General features: G+C 35.5%; 1 protein-coding gene across 5 annotated transcripts in view; it reads left to right on the top strand.

The window, feature by feature from the left end:
• Positions 1-24710, top strand: part of SGK3 (serum/glucocorticoid regulated kinase family member 3) — a 171929-nt gene that overhangs the window by 135345 nt on the left and 11874 nt on the right. For all 5 annotated transcript variants that reach the window (XM_026012168.2, XM_026012161.2, XM_072734619.1 and 2 more), the window contains 9 exons: positions 12-99; positions 4997-5046; positions 7579-7636; positions 14944-15027; positions 15128-15259; positions 19442-19554; positions 19658-19694; positions 20265-20351; positions 22933-23028. In XM_026012168.2, the coding sequence (XP_025867953.1) occupies positions 12-99; positions 4997-5046; positions 7579-7636; positions 14944-15027; positions 15128-15259; positions 19442-19554; positions 19658-19694; positions 20265-20351; positions 22933-23028 (745 nt within the window). The remainder of the gene's footprint in view (positions 1-11; positions 100-4996; positions 5047-7578; positions 7637-14943; positions 15028-15127; positions 15260-19441; positions 19555-19657; positions 19695-20264; positions 20352-22932; positions 23029-24710) is intronic.

Below are 24710 nucleotides of genomic sequence, written 5' to 3'. Positions count from 1 at the left end.
TTTGTTTTTAGTCCAGACGTCAGAGCATTTCTTCAAATGGACAGTCCAAAACATCAGTCAGATCCATCTGAAGATGAGGATGAAAGAAGTACTCAGAAGGTAGTAGGAGGGATTGTATTTTTTAACAGAAAAACTCCTATTCCCCAAAGATGAAATTACTGGCAACTTTACGGCAACATTTACTTAAAATGATATAATTTCATCCATTATAAATTTTCTACTCTCTAAAATACATAAAGACAAATGTGTACACCTCTTACTAATTACTGTTTCTTTCAAAATTTATAAATGAGTACTTTTATGATAAAAAGTAAGTTATGTTAGTATTTAGTAGGAAGAGTAGTAGAAAGTTTAGTTAGTAGAAAGTTTTGAAAATTGATATATTCCTTATCACTAATTAGACCAGTAATTTTTAACATTTTAGTAATTTTCTTTCTATTCTTCTCTTAATATATAAGGATTTTTAAGTTACCTGATTTTAATTGTACACCATATATAATTATATATTCTACTCTCTTCGCTTTGCATCTTAATTTTTTGTCAGTATGTATCTTCATAATCATTAACATACTTAAACTATTATTTTGAATTTTGGCCAGCAGGAAAGGCCTTTTCAACCAGAATGTTAATTTAATACTTCTTCCTCTACATAGCCAGGTTTTTTGGTGCAGAACAGTCAATACACATGTGCCAGTTGGCATCAACTGTTTTATTCCTATAGGTATACACACATAATCAGTATGTGTTCCAAATCAAGAATAGGATATTCTTATTTTTTTAAATCAATTGTAATAACACATAAATAAATATAATAAGCTGTGGCTTATTATAAAGATGTTTTTATCATTTACTTTAGAAATTGATGTGAGAAAGATAAATTGCAATAACTTAACCCAGAGAATTATTATTTAGTGATTAAAATTATAATGAAAAATGTAAATAAACATGGGTAACACCTTTATAATTAAAAAGTGATGAAAACTAGATATAAGTGTTTGGTTAATATATACATGAAAATCAGAGGAGTTGGGTTGAAGTGTATTTTTGTCTTTATAATGTCTTATTTTGTCATGGTTCTGTTTTTGTGATTTGAAAGATAATATGAATCAGAATATTACGTCCCACAGCTAAAATCTTTATTTGGAGAATAGTCCTATTCCTTTTTTGCAGCTACTATAAAGTAGTAATTTTCCTTCTCTGATATCATAAGAGGGTTTTCAGAGAACTGATATATCTTTTCCATTTGTGACATGATCCATAAAAGAATATTTTAATTTTATATCTGTGTGTCATGTCAAAAGAGAAACAAACTGGGACAGAATTCGTAATAAATAAGGCATAAAAAGGAAAAACATTTGTGTAAAAATATCACACAAATGGATTTTTGAAAAAAAGAATATTTAAGACCCCAGTAGGTTAAAAGAAAAGGAGCATGAAGAAATACTGTTAGTGAACAGATGGGAGAATGTTCAACCTCAATGCCAATAGCAAGTGAAATTTGTACAAAAGAGATTTTTTTTCTGACAAATTAACAAAAATTTAAGTTGATAAAATACTTTAGGACTGATAAGGGTTAAAGCACAGTAGGCACCCTTGGGTTTTCCTGGCATTGCTGTAATTTTATGCAACTCTTTTGGAAAGCAATTTGGCAATGTGTACCAAACATGAAAATATTCAAGTCATTTAGGAGTTGATGCAAATGAAATAATTCTTCACACAGGGGGGGAAAAAAAATACTCATTTTAGTACAGTTTAATCAGTTTAAATATTCATCAATCAAATAGTGTTTGTCCCCATATATTGTGTATTCTGAGATATTAATATTTTAAGTTTTGACATACTGTTACCTGAAATTAGTGTATAAAATTTTTATGCATATTTTCACAGTATGATACCAGTTTTTTAAAGTTACACAAAGACTATATGAAATTACTGTAATATTTGCAAAATCATCTGTTAATAAGGTTACAGATTTTTTAAAAGCATTTTCTTCTTGGTACTTTCCATGTTTTCCAACTATGAGAATATATTTTTCATTGAAAAAGATGAAATTATTTAAAAATATGTTAAAGAATAAAATGTATGTAACCCTGATTTTCCATATTTTGCTTGCTAATCATATTGAGAGTATATAGGTTTAGGTCATTTGAAAAATACCTTGCCTTGCCATAGGAGACAGCTGGTTTTGAAGAAAGAACCAGACTAATGAGAACTTCCCGAATTCTGGTTCCTGTTCTCTGCTGATTTTGGCCTTAGATCTGAATTTTATTTCCTGTCTCTTTTTTCGTCCATAAAATCTGAAACTTGGACTAGGACCTTTTGCAGTTTTAAGATATGGATGAAAAGAATCTCTTCAGAAAAGAGAAAGAACTATGTTTTGCCTTACAGCTATAGCTATTTTTTTATTTTATTTTAAGATTTATTTAGAGAGAGTGCATGTGAGAGAGAGGCAGAGGGAGAGAATCCCCGCTGAGTGCAGAGCCCAACCAATGGCTCCATCTCAAGACCTATGAGATCATGGGGATCCCTGGGTGGCTCAGCGATTTAGCGCCTGCCTTTGGCCCAGGGCGCGATCCTGGAGTCCTGGGATCGAGTCCCATGTCAGGCTCGCGGCATGGAGCCTGCTTCCCCCTCCTCCTGTGTCTCTGCCTCTCTCTCTCTCTCTATGTCTATCATAAATAAATCTTAAAAAAAAAAAAAAAAGACCTATGAGATCATGACCTGACACTTAACCGACTAAGCCACCCAGGCACCCTGCTGTAGCTATTTATTAAGGACTTCTAAGTGGATAACTAAATTAATAGCCAGAAAATACCTTTGAGGGCATCTAGATGTTTCAACTTTTTTAGAGAGAGAAAGCAGCCAAAATAAATCAGGAAACTTATGCTTTTGGTTAGTGTTCACTGTTAATAAATTATATCTCGCCCTCAGTTTACTATTTAGATGTAATTTTTAAAAATAGAGTAAAAGATTATCTAATTATATCTCCCAGTAATTTCCATTATCATTTCAGAAATGTGCTTTATTAGGAAAATCATTGCATGTATTGAAATCTTCCTACATAATGGTGTGATTTAGGGCACAAGTTGTCCTATTGTTAAATCCATGCTTACTGAATCCTCTTCCTTCATTTATATAAGAAAGTTAGTTAGTTGCATGGAAAAGTGATCCAGTTTTGAGGGGCCTAGGTGGCTTAGTCAGTTGAACAACTGGCTCTTAGTTTTGGCTCAGGTCATGATCTCAAGTCGTGGGATTGCCCTGCATGGGGCTCCTCACTCAGTGGAGAGTCTGCTTGAAGATTCTGTCCCTCTGCCCCTGCCTCTGCTCTCTCGTCCCTTCCCTCTCTCTCTGAAATAAATCTTTAAAAAACGAGAAAAAGTAATCCGTAAGTTTTCTACACATTCATTAAAAGATAAACGTATCAGAATTGTAACTTAGTTTGCTTATTTTATCAGATTCTCTGGAACACTATAATATATAAACAGAAAAGATTATTCCATGTTAAAATTATGGCACAACAAGATAAATCTAATTTCATGAACCAGATTTTTAACATATTTTTTTTGTCTTGTGCTAGATTGTATGGTTCTCTCTATTTCTGTCTTCTGGGGACTGAAAATGTATTACTTGAAAGTTTTTTGTGTAAAGATATTGATTGGTAGGAAATAAATTTGTAGGTAAGAAGCTGGTGCCAATATTGTTATTTATAAGAAATGTATTATTATACTTAGGAATTTTTGCCCTTTATTTTTAAAAGTAGTTTGTATTCTAGAGGTTGTCTATAAGTTTCAAATGAATTTAAATGGAAATATATATGATATATGTCTCTAAGAAGAAATTGCTTAGATAAAATTTTTTGGTTCTGATTAACCTAAAGAGAAAAATTCTTTAAAGCTTATTTTATATCTATAACTTATATGAAATGTAATTATATAGAGCTGTAGTAAAAGTATTTGCATATTTGGGATATCTATAACTTTTAATTCTCTGTATGCATAAAGAATTTCAAAGGGAATTTATGTGAAGCAATTCACTTACACTTGGCTTTGCAAAAAGTGCTCACATTAATAAGATCACTAGATTAATCTTATGGGACTTGGGGTTAAATTTCTAGCTAATTAGTGAGCTAGAATCTATTTTAGGTTAAATTGCTTTTTGGCATAGTAGGTAAGTAAAGATTTGCTTCTAAATTAGTATTAGGGATCAAATTTACCATATTAATTATTGTAAAGAGAAAAGGCTATCTAAAATTTTTATTTGGGGCACCTGGGTGGCTCACTCAATTAAGTGTCTGCCTTTGGCTCAAGTCATGATCCCAGGGTCCTGGGATTGAGCCCCACGTTGGGTTCCCTATTCAGCGGGAAGCATGCTTCTCCCCCTCCCGCTCTCCCTGCTTGTGTTCTCTCTCTCTTTCTCTGTCAGATAAAAAATCTTTAAAATAAAACAAAACAAAATAAAATTTTTATTTACCTACAGTGGTAGAATTAGAAAAGCTCTCTTGTCTACATATATTTGATTTAGAAATAAGTCTGTCTCCTATAATTCAGTCAAGCATTTGCAGTCTTCATCATCATAGTATCATTTGCATATCATAAAATTAATAAGCAATTATTTGAAAATTTTGAAAAAAAGACAGCCAGCTTTTTAAATGTAGAAATGATCCTTCATAAATTGTGGTTTCTACACCCACTTGTCCAAGGACCTTTCCCCAGTTTACTTCATTCATTTGACAACTTTGAACTTCATTTCTGCCATATTTTTTCCTTAAAACTGCTCTTGAAATTTATCATAAAAATGAGTATGTTTATATTGATTGTATGTTTCCAATAACTTTCTGCATTTATTAAGAATTAGGACTTCAGGTTTCTTTAATATGAAAATACATCCAATATCTGTGGTAGAATTATGTATATTTTATTTTCAGAAACATTCATTGACTGTTAACCTTTGAAGCTCCAATAAAAGTGTTACTGTTTTTTTTCCCCCATCCCAATAGCTACACTCTACCTCACAGAACATCAACCTGGGACCATCTGGAAATCCTCAGTAAGTTTGTTTCAGACATCCTCTAATTGAATTCTAGGAAGACCTTTTTTGTGACTATGCAAATATACACCAGCTTAATTACACTGGTCTAACTAGAATCCTATAAAATATAAGAACCACAGTTACACTGAATATAGTACTATCACATGCTTGCGTATTTTACTGCTCTAGCTTTGCATTTATTGTAATAGAGCTCTGAGGAGTTTTTAAATCCATAATTTATTAATTGGGTTTTACTGTTCTGCCATTGTTATTTTTATGGTGTGTGTGTGTGTGTGTGTGTGTGTGTGTGTGTAACCAGGAGACCATATTTCTCGGGAGATCTTAAGTCCTGAGAGGTACTCTGACAAAAGTATCCATGCAGCCCTAACGGATATACTCTCTGGTGCTCAGTGTTATTGGTGAAACCCTTAGTGTCAGCCAGCTCGTTCCAGAGGAGTTGTGATGGACATGCTTAGCATCTTACAGGCTGTTAAACTTGCTCTGACCAGTTCCTCCCACAGTCCCATATTTGAGCACAGGGAAGACAGTTTGAGGAGCAGCAGAAATGGCAAATATAGACTCCATCTTGAGTGTCAACTCCCGCAGTTCATTAGAAGTGAATGCCTAGACTACAAATACAAAGGATTCCAAGGCCACTTCTTGACTCAGTTTGAGGAGTTGCCCTGACAGATTAGTGGTATCTGCCGTGGAGAAAAAGTATAGTGTTGCCGTCCTTATGTATAATTATTCTTTTTCAGGTTCATTGGACTCATTCTGAAGTAGTCTGTCTTTTATCCCAGGACATTATGTTTTCCTCACTCCTTTGGTCCACTTAGTGAGTAGGCAGTTGAAAAGGCTCAGGGATTGGGTGCTGGGAGACTACAACATTGCAGTAAGGTAGAAAAACTGGGAATGCAATGTCACAAAATCAGTTGAAGGAAAGTGTGTCAAGGGAGGAGTAATTAACTCCATTAATGTTGCTGGTAAAGCAGATAATTGTTGAGAATTGACCACCGGATTTGACCTTTGTGAGCCATTTCAGTGGTGTGGTGGGTACAGACCCTGATAAGAAAGAGTTCAAGAGAGACCTAGAGGAGAGGACAGCAGGAATAGATAAAGAATTAAATCTCTTACTTGAGGAGTTCTGTTGCAAAGGAAAGCACAGAAATGGGGTGGTAGCTGAAAGGGAAGGTTTGATCTTGAGCATGTTTTTCTGTTGTCATACACTAAGTTGGTCAGGCAGCACAGAAACAGAAACTTGCTTTCACTTAGAGTTCATCACTGACAGTTAACAGTGGGACCTTGGGTATTGCCTCAGTTAGCCTATTTACTATGTTTGAGGAATTTGCAAGATTTTTTGCTGTTACATTTATTTAAAAAAAATATTTAAGTGTCTCAGCATATCATTCAGGAGCAAAATAACTAGTCCAAAGAGCAGATTCTTGAAGAAGAAAAACACCTGAGCTTAGTTAAGTATTTATCTCCCTAATCTTTACCTGTTATTATTTAACCTAGACCTTGTGTTACTCTCATGTTTGAATTGACTTTATTTTGATAATGAATTAAAGTAGATTTAAAGTCTAGGGGCACCTGGGTGGCTCAGTCTAGTTGAGCATCTGCCTTCAGCTCAGGTTGTGATCTCAGAGTTCTGGGATCAAGCCCCACATCGGCTTCCAGCTCAACAGGGAGTCTTGCTTCTCCCTCTCTCTCTGCTTCTCCCTCCCTCTTATTGCATACTCTCGTGTGTGCACATTTGCACTCTCTCTCTCTCTCTCTCTTTCTCAAATAAATAAATAATCAATCCTTTTTTAAAAATTAAAGGAAATTTAAAATCTAAATGGAGTCGTTCTCCTCTTCCTAGTCCAAGTTAGGATTCAGTCTGTGTTGAAGGAAACAGCTCTTCTGTCTGTTTAGGCTCTGCTTTCTGCTGCAATGTGCTTTTGCCTACCTATAGCCAATGTCGTTTTTACCTGACAGGTTAATATAAATAAAAGGACAAAACTAGTGTTCCCTCTGGTTTCTCTACTGGATTTTCTGCATTACCATGTATGAGAATAAGCGGAGAGGTCTTTTATCTGTAATGTACAGTAAGTGACGTATACATGTCAGAAGAATTGCCAGACGAGGCAGTCCTTGAAATATATTACTAATTTATATAATTATTCAGTGTCCTCATTAACAACATTGGTGAGTTTATGGTTAATAAAATTGATTTAAATAGAAACTATTTTGAGTTCAAAATAATATACAGGCATAGATACATCCTTTTTCCCAAAGAGACTATTATTAAAATCCCTCTTAAGCAGAACTTAACAAGACTTAAATAAAGTTATAAAATGTCTTATCAGAAAGTAGATGTTACTACTATTCATTATTAATCTATTTTATATTCAGAATGAGTTACTACCAGTGTGGAAGCTGGAGTCATCATGCTGAAATGCCTTGTGCTCAGCATTTACTTAGTAAAGAGTAGGTGCTAAGTAATGTTTAAAAGTTGGCATCTTTCCAATTTCTAGGAAGCTAAATCTTGTCATTGTCCATTTATTTCAGTGCTAAACCAACAGACTTTGATTTCCTGAAAGTTATTGGAAAAGGCAGCTTTGGCAAGGTAAGAGTGTTTTTAATTTGCCATTCAGTAAATAAGTACCTAAGAAATGCATGCCTTATGTATTCCAGGCTTCAGGACTTGTTGGTATGCAGGGTATGGAGTTACAATGCTTTTCTCTAACTTTGAAATACGTAGGGAGATAAGGCATCTACTCCAATTTTAACATAAAATTCATTTGTTCAAGTATTTCTTGAGCCTCTCCGATGTGCCAAGCAGCATACTGGGTTCTGGTTAGTTAGAGAATATTGAACAAAAATGATATAGTTACTGGAACACCTGGATGGCTCAGTGGTTGAGCATCTGCCTTCAGCTCAGGGCATGATCCCGGGATCCGGGATCGGGTCCTGCATTAGGCTCCATGTGGGGGGCTGCTTCTCCCTCTGCCTATGTCTCTGCTTCTCTCCCTCTCTCTTTCCCTCTTTGTCTCCCTCTCTCTCTCTCTCTGTCTCTCATGAACAAATAAATCTTAAAAATAAAATTTAAAAAATGTTTAAAATGACATAGTTACTACCTTTGTGGTGCTTGTAACCTAGTAGAAATAATAGCCAATTAAAAATATGTAGTCAAGGATAGCCCGGGTGGCTCAGTGGTTTAGCGCCGCCTTCAGCACAGAGCCTGATCCTGGAGACCCGGGATTGGGTCCCGCGTCGAGCTTCCTGCAGGGAGCCTGTTTCTCCCTCTGCCTGTGTCTCTGCCTCTCTCTCTGTCTCTGTCTCTCATGAATAAATAAAAATAAAATCTTAAAAAAAAAAATAACAATGCAGTCAGGGATGCCTGGGTGGCTCAGTGGTTGAGCACCTGCCTTTGGCGCAGGGCATGATCCTGGAGTCCTAGGATTGAGTCCCACATCCGGCTCCCTGCAAGGAGCCTGCTTCTCCCTCTGCCTATGTCTCCGCCTCTCCCTCTCTTTCTCTGTGTCTTTCATGAATAAATAAATTAAAATCTTTTAAAAAATGCAGTCAGCACTTGACGGGATGAGCACTGGGTGTTATATGTTGGCAAATCCGACTCCAATAAAAAATATATAATAAAAAATATGCAGTCAATTAAATAATTAAAAGCAGTAATGGGGATTGTGATATAAATAAAGAATAGCGTGAAGTGATGGAGGACAGTAGGCAAGTGGCAGTGAAATTCCTCTTCAGATGGGTGTCCAAGGATGGCTTCTTTAAAGAGGTGCTGTTTAAGCTGAAGCTGGAAAAACAAAAATGAGCAGCTCTGAAAATAACAGTTGGGGAAAGAAAGGGATATGTGAAAACCCTGCTGTTCCTCATACAGTGAGTATCAGATGAATCCTATAATTTGATCATGTGGCCACACCAGGGAAGGAGAATCTGCTTTAAGGCCAAAAGCATCATAGATGGAGTTACCAGAATCATCAGATAGATTTAAGTGATTTTTTGCATTACACTTCAATCTGTAGTGAAAATAAATATGCATGTGTTTAATTATAGTTTGCTGCATTCCTAGCTTTGGGTATCTCTAGTTTGTTTTCTGAGTTCCCTGGATACCAGAAACTGTGACCATACATTTAAATCCACGTGTGTTAATTCAGCACACATATATTGGCCACCCATTACATGCTGGACATTGTACTAGTACAACAACAGAAGGTTAGAGAGGGATACTGCACTCAAAATGCTCAGTTTGTTGGGATGTTAGAGATAATCTGTCATTAAAAACAAAAAGTATTATGGGGGGGCACCTGGGTGCCTCAGTAGTTGAGCGTCTGCCTTTGATTCAGGTCATGATCCCAGGGTCCTGGGATCGAGTCCCACATCAGGCTCCCTGGAGGAAGCCTGCTTGTCCCTCTACCTATGTCTCTGCCTCTCTCTCTGTGGGTGTGTGTGTCTCTCATGAATAAAATCTTAAAAAAAAAAAAAGTATTATCTTTTGGAAATTTCATGTTTAGATCTAGAGTCTACCAGAAATTGGTTCCTGGATATACTATGAAGTTGCAGGGTGTCACAGTTCATTTTTTCTCCTCTTGATATCCAACTGATCCCACACAATTCATTGAAAAGACAGATCTTTTCCCACTGATCTATAGGGTGACCTGCATCATTTATCCATTGTCCATATATGCATGGATCTGCTTCTAGATTTTATGTTTTATATTTCTGTTTCGAGATTGTACATTTTGTTCCATTGTTCTACTGGACTGCAAAATAGCTTGATATATCAACAAAACAAGTCCTCCCTCTTTGTTCTTCAAGAGTCTTAGCCCTTTGCATATCTTTTTAAGTTTTAGAATTAGCATGCTAATTTCCAAAAAATTCAGCTGGATTTTTCTTTAAGATTTTATTTATTCATGAGACACACAGAGAGAGGTAGATACATAGGCAGAGGGAGAAGCAGGCTCCCCAGAGGGAGCTCCATACGGGACTCAATTCCAAGACCCCTTCTGCCCTGTGCCGAAGGCAGATGCTCAACCACTGAGCCACCCAGGTGTCCCTCGGCTGGATTTTGATTGGGATTGCATTGAACTGCAGATCAATTTGGAAAGAGTTGTTACTTTCATATCATTGAGTCTTCTGTGACCATGGATTTTTTTTTTAAATTTAGTTCATCTTTAATTTTTCTCAGTACTGTTTTATTGTCCTATATAGAGTTTTTACACATCTTTAATTAGATTTATTCCTGTGTGTTTCATTTATGCTGTTGAAAACTGGTGATAATTATTGAAGCTAAATATATGCAATTACATGCGTGACACATTGGTTCTACTTCTACCCATATATATATCCAACAGAAATACGTGCACATATGCACTAATTCATAAACAATCTAAATGTCTGTCAATTAAGGAATGGATTAAACTGTATAATGCAGTTTTTCACAGAACTAGAGGAAATAATCTTAAAACTTGTATGGAACCACAAAAGACCCTCAATAGCAAAAGCAGTCTTGAAAAAGAAAAAACTGAAGGTATCACAATCCATATGTCAAGATATACTACATAGCTGTAGTCATCAAAACAGTGTGGTAGTGGCAAAAAGATGACACATAAATCAATGGAACAGAATAGAAAGCCCAGAAATAAACCCAACAATTATATGGTCAATTAATCTTCAACAAAGGAGGCAAGAATATGCAATGGGACAACGTCTCCTCAACAAATGGTGTTGGGAATACTGGACAGCTACATGCAAAAGAATGAAACTGGACCACATTCTTACACCATACAAAAAATAAATTTAAAATGGATTAAGACTTAATGGGAGACTTAAAACCTCCTAGAAGAGCATATACGCAGTAATTTCTGACATCAGCCAGAACAGCATTTTTCTAGATGTGTCTCTTGAGGTAATGGAAATAAAAACAAAAAGAAACTTTTGAATCTACATCAAAATAAAAAGTCTTTGCACAGCAAAGGAACTAATCAACAAAACAAAAATACAACCTACTAAATGGGAGAGAATTTTTGCAAATGACATATTTGATACAGGGTTAGTATCCAAAATAGATAAAGAACTTCTACAACTCAACACCAAACACCAAGTCATCCAAATAAAAAATGGGCAGAAGACATGAACAAACATTTCTCCAAAGAAGACATATACAGATGGCCAACAGACACATGAAAAGATGCTTAACATCACTCATCATCAGGGAAATAAATGCAAATCGAAACCACATTGACAGATCACCTTATAACTGTTAGAATGGCTAATGTAAGGATGTGGAGAAGAAGGAACCCTTATGCAGTGATGCAGCCACTATAGAAAACAGTATGGAAGTTCCTCAAGAAATTAAAAGCAGAACTACTATATGATCCAGTAATTCTGCTATAGGGATTTACCCAAAGAATACAAAATCACTGATTGAGAAAGCTACACACACCACTATGTTTATAAGCTAATAAAAAAGAAGGATATCTTGCCATTTACAACAGAATGGGTGGATCTAGAGAGTATTATGCTAAGTGAGATAGGTTGGTCAGAGAGAGACAGATACCGTATGATTTCATTCATATGTGAATTTAAGAAACAAGACAAATGAAAAAAGGAAAAAAGACAAACCCAAGAAACAGACTCTTAGCTATGGAGAACAAACTGATGGTTACCAGAGGGGAAGTGGGTAAGGAGATGGGAGAATTAGATGAAGAGGATTAAGAGTAGTACAATTAGATGAAGAGGATTAAGAGTAGTACACTTATCGTTTAAAAAAGGGGGGGGGCAGTCCCGGTGGCTTGGCGGTTTAGTGCTGCCTTCGGCCTGGGGCGTGATCCTAGAGACCCAGGATCAAGTCCCACTCCCACATTGGAGTCCATGCATGGAGCCTGCTTCTCCCTCTGCCTGTGTCTCTGCCTCTCTCTCTCTCTCTCTCTCTCTGTGTGTGTGTGTGTGTGTCTCATGAATTAAAAAGAAAAAAAAGTCTTTAAAAAAATAATTTTTTTTAAAAAAGAGTACACTTACCATAGTGAGTATTGGATAATGTATAGAATTGTTGAATTACTATATTATACACCTGAAACTAATATAACACTGTATATTAACTATTCTGGAATTAAATTTTTTAAACTATGTAATGCATTGTTCTGCACAATAAAAATACAAAATTATGCTACGTGCTACAACATGAATGCATATTACGTTATTTAGAGTGAAAGAAGTCAGAGACTTTATATGATTCTAATTATGTTAAATTTTAAAAAAGACAAAACCTGTGTTACTACAAATTTGTGACAGGGATAAGTAGTTTCTGAAATAGGGGAGACAGGAAGGGGTACTTCAGGCTTCTGATAATGTTGGGTTTTTTTAATTTTTAAAATATTTTTATTTAAATTTCAGTTAGCTAACATCCAGTGTAATATCAGTTTCAGGTGTACAATTTAGTGTTTCAACACTTACATATAATACCCAGTGCTCATCACAAGTGCACTTCTTAATCCCTATCACCCATTTAACCCATCCCCCCCCACTTCCCCTATGATAACCATCACTTTGTTCTCTGTAGTTAAGAGTCTGTTTCTTGATTTGCTTCTCTCTTTTTATCCCTTATGATGTTTTGTTTTGTTTATCCCTTATGATCTTTTGTTCCTTAAATTCCACATATGGATAAAATTGTATGGTATTTGTCTTTCTCTGACTTATTTCACTTAGCGTAATATTCTCTAGCTCCATCATGTCATTGCAAATGGCAAGAATTCATTCTTCTTTATGGCTGAGTAATATTCTATTATATATATCATGTCATCTTTATCCATTCATCTTTTGGTGGACATTTTGGCTTTTTCCATATTTGGCTGTTATAGATAATGCTGCTATAAACAGGTTGCATGTATCCCTTTGAACTCATTTTTGTGTATTCCTTGGGTAATTAAAAAAATAGACACATAGATCAATGGAACAGAATAGAAACCCAGAAATGAACCCACAACTATATGATAATATTTTATTTTTTGACCTGGATAGTGGTTACATAGTGTGTTCATTTTGCAGTAATTTACTAAACTGTTATGATTTGTGGGTGATTCTATATATGTGTTATGTTTAATAAAAATTAAAAGCCTTACAAAATGGTTAGAAACCAATAAAGTACAGTAAAACAAAAGCAGAAGACACAAAAAGGAAAAGTAAATGAAAGCAAATCCACAATGTGTTTGAAAAATAGAATAAATATATGATAGGCTAACATAAATAATGGTGATCTAAAAATTATTCTAAACTCTTCTCCATTAAGGGATCTTGGTTCCATTTTCCTTTTGCCTGTTTATTTCTTAACCATATGTCTATTCTCCAAATCTATCAGTCTATTGGAAAAATGCTTACTTTAAGAAAATTGGTACCTCCTAATTGCCACATTTGAATTATTTACTCATCATGTACTGGAATATAAACCAACAAAAAACAGAGCTGGAAAGGTCAGGCAGGTGGGAGGTGTTGAGTAAAGGAAAAATATAAGAAGGAAAGATGTTCAATAGAGTAAAATATTGTATCAAATAAAAGAATGGAAAATGAGGAAAATGTCAAAAGTGAAGCATGGGACATTTTTACCCTACAGATGTTTTGACTCCATCTTGATTAAAAACAAACATTTTTTTAATTGATAGGTTTTCTTTTCTTTTTTTTTTTTATAGGTTTTATTTTCTAGAACAATTTTGATTTACAGAAAAAATTGAATAAAGAAGAAAGAAAGGAAGTTCACAGAATTCCAAAACCATCCTCTACTCCATATACACTGTCCCTATTGTTAATATCTTATATTAGCATGGTACATTTGTTCCAGTTAATGAGCCAACATTGATGAAAGGTCCATTGTTTATTTAGATTTCCTTTCCTTTCACCCAGTGTCCTTTTTTTTGTTCTGGAATCTCATCCACAATACCACATCACATTTAGTTGTCATGTCTCCTTTAGCTTCTCTTAGCTGTGATGGTTTCTCAGACTTTCCTTGTTTTTGAGGACCTTGATGATTTTGAAAAGTACTAGTTAGATGTACTATTGTAAGATGTACATATTGTAAGGTGTCCCTCAATTGGAATTTGATATTTTTCTCATGATTAGATTGATATTTTAAGTTTTACAGAGGAAGAGAACATACATACAAGAGTATAAGGCCCAGAAGTATCACTAGTTGCTGTGTCAGATAATCCCAAAAAGCTTTGGAATGTATTATTTAATAGCTACACAACTTGTTGGGCATCTTGAATCTCTTAAAATTATTTGCAAAATCCTCAGTATGTCTTCTTTTTTCCTGGGGCAAGAGCCTCTAAATTTCTTCAGATCCTTGAAAGTGCATGCAGCCCAGCCCATTGTAGAAACTCAGCTATACATGGTGCTTCTTCCTCTGAATGCTTTTGAATTTAAAGTTACGAGAGAAACCTAAGTGTTAAAACAAAAATGCATTTTGATCACATAGATACCATTTCTTTCTCCTTTTTTTATGTATCAAGAAGTTGATAGCCTCAGTATTTTCTAAGGACACTCTTGAGAACTCAGGGCTGGTGTGTGTGCGCACGGACGTGCACACACACACACACACACACCACACTTGATCTCGAGCAGTCTAGATTTTGGGACTTAAATTTAGTAAAAATCTCAAACATCAGCATATTAAATGACGAAGGAATGGTACCTGCCTATTCAAGTGACTAACATTCTTTTTTTGTTACGGTCTTGTTAAAATACCTAAGGAGAAGTGGAACAGAAATAAATTCAGTAATTTTCAGTGTTCAAAAATAAAATATATTATCTAGGTCCATTGTAGACTTGCTTTGTACATAATTTAAGTATGAATTTATTGGCAAGTGAATAATTTCAAGCTATTGAGATTTTTAATAGTATGCACAATATTTACAACAGGTTCTTCTTGCAAAACGGAAACTGGATGGAAAATTTTATGCTGTCAAAGTGTTACAGAAAAAAGTAGTTCTGAACAGGAAAGAGGTAAAGTGAAAGAGCATTGTTTCTCCTAACTCCGTTTTCTCAATTAACAGAATTGTTTTCTGGTATATAATACAAGCTGATCCTTTACCTTTTTTTACAGCAAAAACATATTATGGCTGAACGTAATGTGCTTTTGAAAAATGTGAAACATCCATTTTTGGTTGGATTACATTATTCTTTCCAAACAACTGAAAAGCTTTATTTTGTTCTGGATTTTGTTAATGGAGGGGAGGTAAGTTTATGAGTTTTATGATCAGTTTTCTAATTGTTGATAATGTTTAGAAAAAGTAGAATAAAGTCACACTTTTTGTTTGCCTATCAGTTTTTGGAAGGATAGGCCAGCATTTACAGCTCTTAGATTCATGATGCTGGCTAATTAATAAGCACAAAGATATAGAGACTTGTAAACAAAGCTCTTAAGCAGCTTATGGTGTGTAGGTGGGAAGATTCATAAAAATACCTTTGTGTGCAGCTACAGACTTCACAGATAGTATAGCAAGATAATATACTGAAACGTTAGAATAAAACATGATTGGTAGTTAGATAATTATTGTCTACACAGTTGCACATAAAGATTACCTAGCCTGTCATTTTCTAAAACGTGCAAACTATAATCAGATGAGATGATCCTCTAATAAAGAGTTCAGTGGTGAAGTCAGTTTGGAAAATGTTTCATGTTCTATCCCATTGACAATTAACAATATGTTTCTTGGTGATTCACAATGTGTTTCAGCATGTTAAAGACTTTGAGTTCTACCTTAAACAAAGCCAAGATTTCTTTGAAAATATTTTCTTAGCATGCAGTTCCATTTGTTTGAACCAAATCTGTTAATAATATTCCTCAAAACTCTGAATCAGAAGCATATTAAAATACACTTTGGAAAATGCTACTCTCATCATAATAATTATAGTAATAGCTAACATGCATCAGGTATACTTACATAAACTATGTTATATAAAATATTTTATAAAATGTTATATAAAATAAAGAAACTGAGGCACAGAGAAGCTAGGTAACTTGCTCAAGGCATGTGGTCATTAGTAAGTATTAGAGCCAGGAATTGAACTCAGGCAGTGTGATTCTAGGATTTAGGCAGCAGCAGACCATCCCCTGTTCCTGTTTCTCAATCCTCACACCTTTCTAACTTGTTTGATCTATGGCCTGTGAATGTCTCCAAAAATTATTATTGTTATTTTAAGATTTTATTTATTTGTTCATGAGAGACACAGAGCGAGAGGCAGAGACACAGGCAGAGGGAGACGCAGGCTCACGCAGGGAGCCTGACGCAGGACTCGATCCCGGGACTCCAGGATCACGCCCTGGGCTGAAGGCAGGCACCAAACCGCTGAGTCACCCAGGGATCCCACCAAAAATTATTTTGATAGATAGTGTTCCATCTTTACAAAGGGATCTTTCAGCCTTCATATAGTATACTTAACTATAGAATAAAGGAATTAGAAGAAAGACTAATGTCTATTCTGCAAATGTGAAAGATAGTAAGACATACCTAGATCATTTTGGGGAAGATCATTAATAGAATCATTATTCAACACCCTACATCTATATGACAGAAATGCCGTATGCCTCCTCAGTGTAGAAGCAAAACTTTGAACGTTGAAGATTAAAGGTTGTCATTTTATTTTGTGTGTACATAAGTGCTAACCTGAGAATTTATTGAGGGCCTGGCACTTTGTAATGATCTTATCGGCATTATTTCAATTAATCATTACAACTCTTTGAGATAAGCACTATTTTATAGATAAGGAAACTAAGGCTCAGAGAAGTTAAGTGACTTTCTCCATGTCACCATGCTCTAGTAAGTAAGTGTCAGGGATTTAAATCCAGAGATTTAATCTAGACCTGAGTCTAGATTTGAAATGTCCTGTAAGGCATTAACTGCAGATGAGATCCTGTTGGAAGCTTCCTGCTTTGTCCGTGGTTTCTTTGTCCTGTTTTAGAACCTTGCTTCTGAGCCCTTTTTATAGTGATCACTCTAAACAGAGTGACAGAAGTGGAAAGAGTAGGCTTATATTCTAAAAGATAGACTTGGCTAAGATAATGGGGAAATAAAAAGAATGAAATAGAATGTTGGGGTTGGTGGAGGAGAAATTGAATGGGGCTGTAGGCAGAAGAGCAGGTAAAAATGAGAAAGGATAGAGGGAGGTAGGGGAAGTATAATATCATTATGGGTTTCCTGTAATTATTACTAGTATCCCCCTAATTTTCATACTTAACATTTTAACCTTGACGTGTGTTCTTAACTTTGATATAATACTGGGTGTATAAACAATACAATTCCTGAACCTCAGCTTCCTCATTAATTTTCTGCCTCAAGATACTTGAGTAGATTAAATAATACAAGCATGTAAGGTCCTCAACATAGTGCCTTTGATTTAATAAACAGTCATTGTTAGCTACCATTGGTGAATGGTCAGGTTTCATTTTGGGTAGTTTTCGTTAGTATTGGATTGGATTGATGTGATCAGATCAATAAATAGATTATTACAATAGTATAAGCAAATAAAGGCAATAGGCTAAACAGGAAGAAGTATTCCAGGAATAATTAAAAGATAAAAACAGAAGATTTTTTTCATTAGTTAGATACAGAGGCTAACAAAGCAGAGGTATAGAGGTAAAGGAGCAATCCAGATGAATCCCAGGCCAGCCTCCCACGTCCCTACTCTATCAGGATCTATTATAACTGATCTTCAGGGGCAGCCCCGGTGGTGTAGCAGTTTAGCGCCGCCTGCAGCCCAGGGCGTGATCCTGGAGTCCCGGGATCGAGTCCCACGTCAGGCTCTCTGCATGGAGCCTGCTTCTCCCTCTGCCTGTGTCTCTGCCTCTCTCTCTCTCTCTCTCTCTCTGCATCTCTATGAATAAATAAATAAAATCTTAAAAAAAATTATTTATAACTGATCTTCTCCATAATCTTTCAAAAGAGGTTAAGAAAAATTTGGGGACAGTTTTAATAAGTCAGAGAAGTTAAATGAATTGCTCACAAAAGGAGAACTAGGATTTGAATCCAGGTCTGGTCAGCTGTAAAACCTGACTCTTCTCACTGGACCTCATTGCCTCCCATGGCTCAGAGGACTGGATAGAAAGTGATGGTGATGTCATTAAAGAATATAGCAGCAGTGGCAGTAAATCTGTAAAAGAAGACGGGGGCTCTGTTCTAGACAAGATGAATTTGTTGGCTTATGAACTATTCAAGAAAGGTCAGCAAGCAACATGTCTTTGCAAGAGAAGTTCCAAGCAGAGGTCTAGGTGGGTATGTCCACACGAAGGACTGTCAACATAGAGGTGGTGGTTAAAATCACTGGATGGATCAGTTACTTGGGCAGGATATCCAGAGAAAGAGTAACAGTGGAGAAACCGAGGACGTACACCTTGGTATCCCTGCAGCATAAGGGACCAGAAAGGAGTGTGAGATGGAACTCTCCAAGGAAGAAGGAGACCTAAGGCGAGATCACTGCTCTAGAAGCCAGGGAACTTAGAGTAAGGACCTGGGGAAAACTTTGCCCAGGCAGGTAACCTCATGAATAAAGGGCAGAATAAAGAAATAAAATACGATTTCAGAAGTGTAAGAAATGAACTGGCGTGTCCAGCTGCTGCTCAGCGCCAGCCGTCTGCTGCCCTACTGGAATTTAGGCTTAATGGCAGAGCTTCCTCTTTTTTTTTTTTTTTCCCCAGAAGAAACCAAAACTAAATTTTTACCGAAAAAAAATTTTCTCCATTTTTAAATGTTAACCAGTTAATTTAGATTTTTCTAAAAACAATATTTGGCTCAAACAGATTATATCTGTGGATTATATTTGATCTGCCAGCTACTTGTTTCCAGTCTCTGAAGTGTTTTTTTGTTTTGTTTTGTTTTTCCAAATGAAAGCACAAAGGGGCACCTGGGTGGCTCAGTGGTTAAGGGTCTGCCTTCAACTTGGGTCATGGTCCCAGGACCCACATCAGGCTCCCCACAGGGAGCCTGCTTCTCCCCCTGCCTATGTCTGCCTCTCTCTCTCTGTCTGTTCTGAATAAATAAATAAAGTCTTTAAAAAAATAAAGCACAGTCAAAAAAGGGGTTAGTGAGAGACCTTATTGACTCCATGGCAATATCAAGATCATCAGTCTTGGTTGATAATCTTCTCCAGAGTGGTGAGGACACTGGACATTGAGATTGAGTATAGTAAATAAGAGATGAGCAAGTTAAAGTTAGCAAGAGTAAAGAAAGATGCAAGGTTGAAGAGAGAATGATTGCAAGGTTGGGGACACAGATAAGGGAGAATCATAGTTCTGTCCTTTGGTGCATTTGTATCTCATGTTCAGAATAACAAATTCTATTTTTGTATTTATGGGATATATTTGTTTCACTTTTTGTGTGACTGATCTTAATACCCTTTCTTTTTCCCTCCCATTTTATAGCTGTTTTTCCACTTACAGAGAGAACGATCCTTTCCCGAACACAGAGCTAGGTTTTATGCTGCTGAAATTGCCAGTGCATTGGGTTACTTGCACTCCATCAAAATAGTGTACAGGTACATTTTAATGTATTTAATGTATTTCTTGCAGAAGTGTCTTTTTATTACTTTATTTTAGTGAATACTCAGTTTTGCTTTTCTTTTTCTTTCAATTTAATAGAGACTTGAAACCAGAAAATATTCTTTTGGATTCAGTAGTAAGTATTATCTTTTAAAAATCTACTAATTCTTAATTTTATCATTGTTATGCTTAGGGGAAAAAATGCAGTCTCAGGAGTTCCACATTGCATCATTCCATGTACACTTAAGATTCTCCAAATGACAAAACTTAGATGGAAAACAGATTAGTGGTTTCAAGGTGACAGGGACAGTGGGAATTGGGGAGTACATGAGTATGAGTGAGTGAGTTCTTTTGTTCCTTTGGGGCGTTGGACAGTACTCTGTCTTGATTGTGGTGGTAGTTACACAGATCTACACATCTCTATTGCATAGAACCACACATACACACACACACACACACAAATGCATACGTGTAAGAAAAATAGTGAAAACAATAAAATTGGCACTCTGGTTAACTACTTTAGAGTAGAGTAACTGTAGAGTTATATAAGATACTGGCATTGGGAGAAGCTGCATGAGGGGTACACGAAACTCTGTGTAACATTTTTGCAATTTCCTGTGGGTCTATAATTCATAGTCAAATGGTTTTAAAAATTGTCAGTTTATGCCCATGCATTGTTTTATCTTATTGACCCTGTATTTGTCAGGGACATGTTGTCTTAACAGATTTTGGGCTTTGTAAAGAAGGAATTGCTATTTCTGACACAACAACAACATTTTGTGGGACACCAGAGGTAAGAAAATGTCTCATTTGTTGTTTATAAAATAATCATAAGTAAAATGCAAAAATGAGTCACAAATTGCATATACAGTACTTGAAATCAGAAAAGTAGAATAAAATCCTCATTTCAGGAAGCTTTTAGCCACTTGGATATATCTGATAATCATCCCTTCAGAACATTTAAAGTTTTTTGATAGTATTTTTTTTTTTTTAATTTTACGATAGTCACAGAGAGAGAGAGAGAGAGAGAGAGAGAGAGGCAGAGACACAGGCAGAGGGAGAAGCAGGCTCCATGCACCGGGAGCCCGATGTGGGATTCGATCCTGGGTCTCGAGGATCGCGCCCTGGGCCAAAGGCAGGCGCCAAATCGCTGCGCCACCCAGGGATCCCTGATAGTATTTTTAATTGTGATTGTGAACTACCACAGAGAACCCATCAAAGATATAAATTATTGCTTATTTGTTAAAGATTTTATTTAAATTCGAGTTAGTTAACACATAATGTATTATTAGTTTCAGGGGTAGAAGTAAGTGATTATCAGTTGCATATAACACCCAGTGCTCATTATATCAGGTGCCCTCCCTAATGCCCATCACCCAGTTAACCCATCCCCCCCATATAATTACCTGTTTGTTTGGATTTTTTTTTAAGATTTTATTTATTTATTCGTGAGAGACATAGATTGAGAGAGAGAGAGAGGCAGAGACACAGGCAGAGGGAGAAGCAGGCTCCATGCAGGGAGCCCAGATGTGGGACTCAGTCCCGGGTCTCTAGATCACGCCCTGGGCTGAAGGCGGCACTAAACCGCTGAGCCACCCAGGCTGCCCTACTTACCTGTTTTTAATGTTAAAAGTATACCTTATACTTCTTAAAGCATTTGGTTATATTTCTTATCCTTTAAAAAAAATTAAAAAATCAGCAGTGAAAAATGTCCTAAAATTGTGGTAATGTTTATACCACCACTCTTTAAATATCCCAAAGCCATTGAATTACTCACTTTAAAATGAGTAAATTGGGATGCCTGGGTGGCTCAGCCCAGGGCATGATCCCAGGTCCAGGGATGAGTCCCACATCGAGCTCCCTGCAGGGAGCATGCTTCTCTATTTGCTTATGTCTCTCCCTCTCTCTCTCATGAATAAATAAATCTTTAAAAAATAAATAAAATGAGTAAATTGCATAGTATATGAATCTCTAAAGCTTTTTTTTAATAAGCTAAAGCAAATATGGCAAAATATTGACATTGCCTGTATTTACTGGTGGCTCTATTGGTTTCTATTTTCTCTTTTTCTATACGATGAAAATATTTTATAATAAAATTAAGTATTTATTTGACAGAAGGAAGTGAAGCAGTGGGTGGGTGAAAGAAAATCACAAGTCAGAATTAATCAGAACATCCCATTCTCTAATCATGTTAGCTAGCAGAAAATGTATCCTTCTATTTGAGACAGTAATCATTATTTCTTAAAAGTTATCTTAAAGCCTTATTATTCTCACTATACACATACACACATTTAGTTTATTTTAAACTATGCTAGTTTTAATGTATTTATAATGATCTTAGATGCCAGGTAGTATTAAATCTTTACTGTAGAGTAATTGCAGATATCATGTTGAAATGTGTGATAAAGTGCCTCATATGAGACTTAATCAAGATCAGAAAAGTTAAAAAAATTAAAAGTAAAAATTCTTTGAAATGTTTTATTTTCTTCCTTTTCCTAATATGTATATTTGTGACCATTCTATTTTGGTTTGTGCATAAAGAAACATTTTTTTGTGAACATATTTTGTAGTTAACCAAATCTTTAAGTCCTATAGTTTTTAGAGGGGAAACACAAGTTTTTTGGGTCCTCTAAATTTAAAGGCAATCAGAAATTACTAAACCCTTTTAATATGTTTTGCCATTTCTTTGGATCACATTTTTTTAAAAAGCTTAAGAAATTATTTTCTTATTTCATTTGGTAAGAGAAAACACATACTTTGGAATCCCGAATTCAGATTCACTGTTTTACGTGTGTGAAATTATGATGATGTTTAAATGTGTTACAAATAAAATGTGCATAGCCATCTAATAACTTACACGACTTTTCTTTTTTTTTTTTGACTTTTCTAAATAATATGTTAGAGAATAATTCTCTAACACAAAATTCACATTCTTTTGTCTTTAACTGAAGGAAAAAATAGATTATAATTGCCACATTAAAAATTCTTTCTTCAAGAGAAACAATTATGGGTAATGACTAGAGGAATTTCTAAAATAAATTAATCTTGTGAAAGACTCTCTCCACCCCCCATCCCAGTACTCAGTTTACATAGTATTACAGATTTCTGCATTTGTTGTCTTCTTCCATTTGTCTAAATTGCATCACAGTTTGTGCTTGAATTTGTGTAGTTTGAAAAATGTGCCACATGATTCTGAAGAGTACTACTGTCTGAGAACCGCTGGTATAGAATAACAATACCCAACCAATTTAAAATCTAGATAATATGTTTTTAGCATCATAGTAACATCTTAAATTTGTTAAATTTCTTAATTATTTCTAAATTGTATCATGAGTTGTTTGTTGAGTTGCTCAAATATTTAATGTTTTCTATAGTACCTTGCTCCTGAAGTAATCAGAAAACAGCCCTATGACAATACTGTAGATTGGTGGTGCCTTGGTGCTGTTCTCTATGAAATGCTGTATGGATTGGTATGTATTTCTGCTTTTTCATTATTCTAGTATGTTTTCATTGCTTTGAGTTTTCTCTTTTTTTAATAATCCCAAGGACTCTAGTGACCTGGTTAAGTGAATTCAAAATCCCTTAGGGATATGCACAAAAGAAAAAACTTCTCCTTTGTTACTGCTCTCTTAATGTAATTATTTCTCTCTAATACTAATCACTACTTACACTAATCAGGTATTCTCATCCCGCTTGCATTTTTTAGAAATAGACACTAGCTGTAATAATATTATTCACTTCCATACAGTTTACCCCAATCATCATTCTTAGGCATTCTGCCCAATTTCAAAAAGATGGAAAGAAAAAGATTTTGTATTTATTAGATCCTATCTTTTGGGTTTTGCCTTGTATTTTATTTTTATAGGATTAATAAACTGTTCCTCCACTTTTTCCCCCATTGGGAACCTTCCATTCCCTTTACTGTAAACACATCTGGAAGATTTTTTTGCAAAAAAGGTATATTCGGGACACCTGGGTGGGTCAGCGGTTAAGGGTCTGCCTTTGGCCCAGGGCATGATCCTGGAGTCCCGGGATCAAGTCCCATGTCGGGTTCCCTGGATGGAGCCTGCTTCTCTCTCTGCCTATGTTTCTGCCTCTCTCTCTGTGTGTCTCTCATGAATAAATAAATAAAATCTTTTTTTTTAAAAAAAAGGAATGTTCACTATGAAATAATTTACCCCAGCTTTTATTAATCGAAGACGCATAAAGCTAACCAGTGCTTCTGATTAATGTGTAAAGTTGTTTTACTACATTAATATTCCAGTCAGGGGTGCCTGACTGGCTCATTTGGTGGCATGCAACTCTTGATCTCAGGGTCTTAAGTTCGAGCCTCACATTAGGGGTAGAGATTACTAAAAAAAATACATCATTCCACCCAAAAGCAAACAATTTTGGCACTTCTGTTAGTTTACATATTCTTATAGGGACAATACATTTTTTTCTCTGTACTTTTTTGAGATATTTAATTTCTAGAGTCCTTTTTGGATTCCATAAGTGTCCAGCAGCCTCATGGTGGGGACCATGAACTCATCATCCATGCTGCTGCCCACACTCATCTAAATACCAGCATCAGCTGAGACCTGAGCTGGGGTTTGCGTTTCTTGTTTGGCTTTTTGCTTTGTGTGGGTTTTTTTTTTTTCCCTCTGAAAACAGGAGCTCTTGGTGAAATCCAACACATGAGGTACATGTTAGAGCATTTGTCTTATGTTGCTAATTTTGCATGATAGATTCCTATGACAATCAACATTGTCTCTTCTTTGCCCTTGCTTATTAAAAGATTTCTTTTTCCGGTTATGCTAGTGACTTGGAATACCTGATATACCTTACTTTTTTTAAGTGCTGGGTATTTACTATCCTGATATTTCTGAGTCCTTTAAATTTCTTTAGAGGACTATGAAAGTGGAAAATAATGTCATTGCATATAAAGTGCAGTTAATTTAAAAGGGAACATTTGAAACATATACTTCACTAAGGACACTTATATTAACTATTTAAAAATAAAGTTTGATTTTAAAAAGTGAAAACGTTTTTTCTTTCCTATAAAAAAGAAAATGACAAGCTATATAACTTGCCTTAACTTTAAAAATTATTTTTAGTTTAAAAGTTAACTCGATGATTAACTGACTAATCCTCATGTTGTACAAGTCTTTAG

The sequence above is a fragment of the Vulpes vulpes genome, chromosome 13 (assembly GCF_048418805.1).
Source record: "Vulpes vulpes isolate BD-2025 chromosome 13, VulVul3, whole genome shotgun sequence".
Lineage (NCBI taxonomy): Eukaryota > Metazoa > Chordata > Mammalia > Carnivora > Canidae > Vulpes > Vulpes vulpes.
This window is presented reverse-complemented; position numbering and strand designations above follow the sequence as displayed.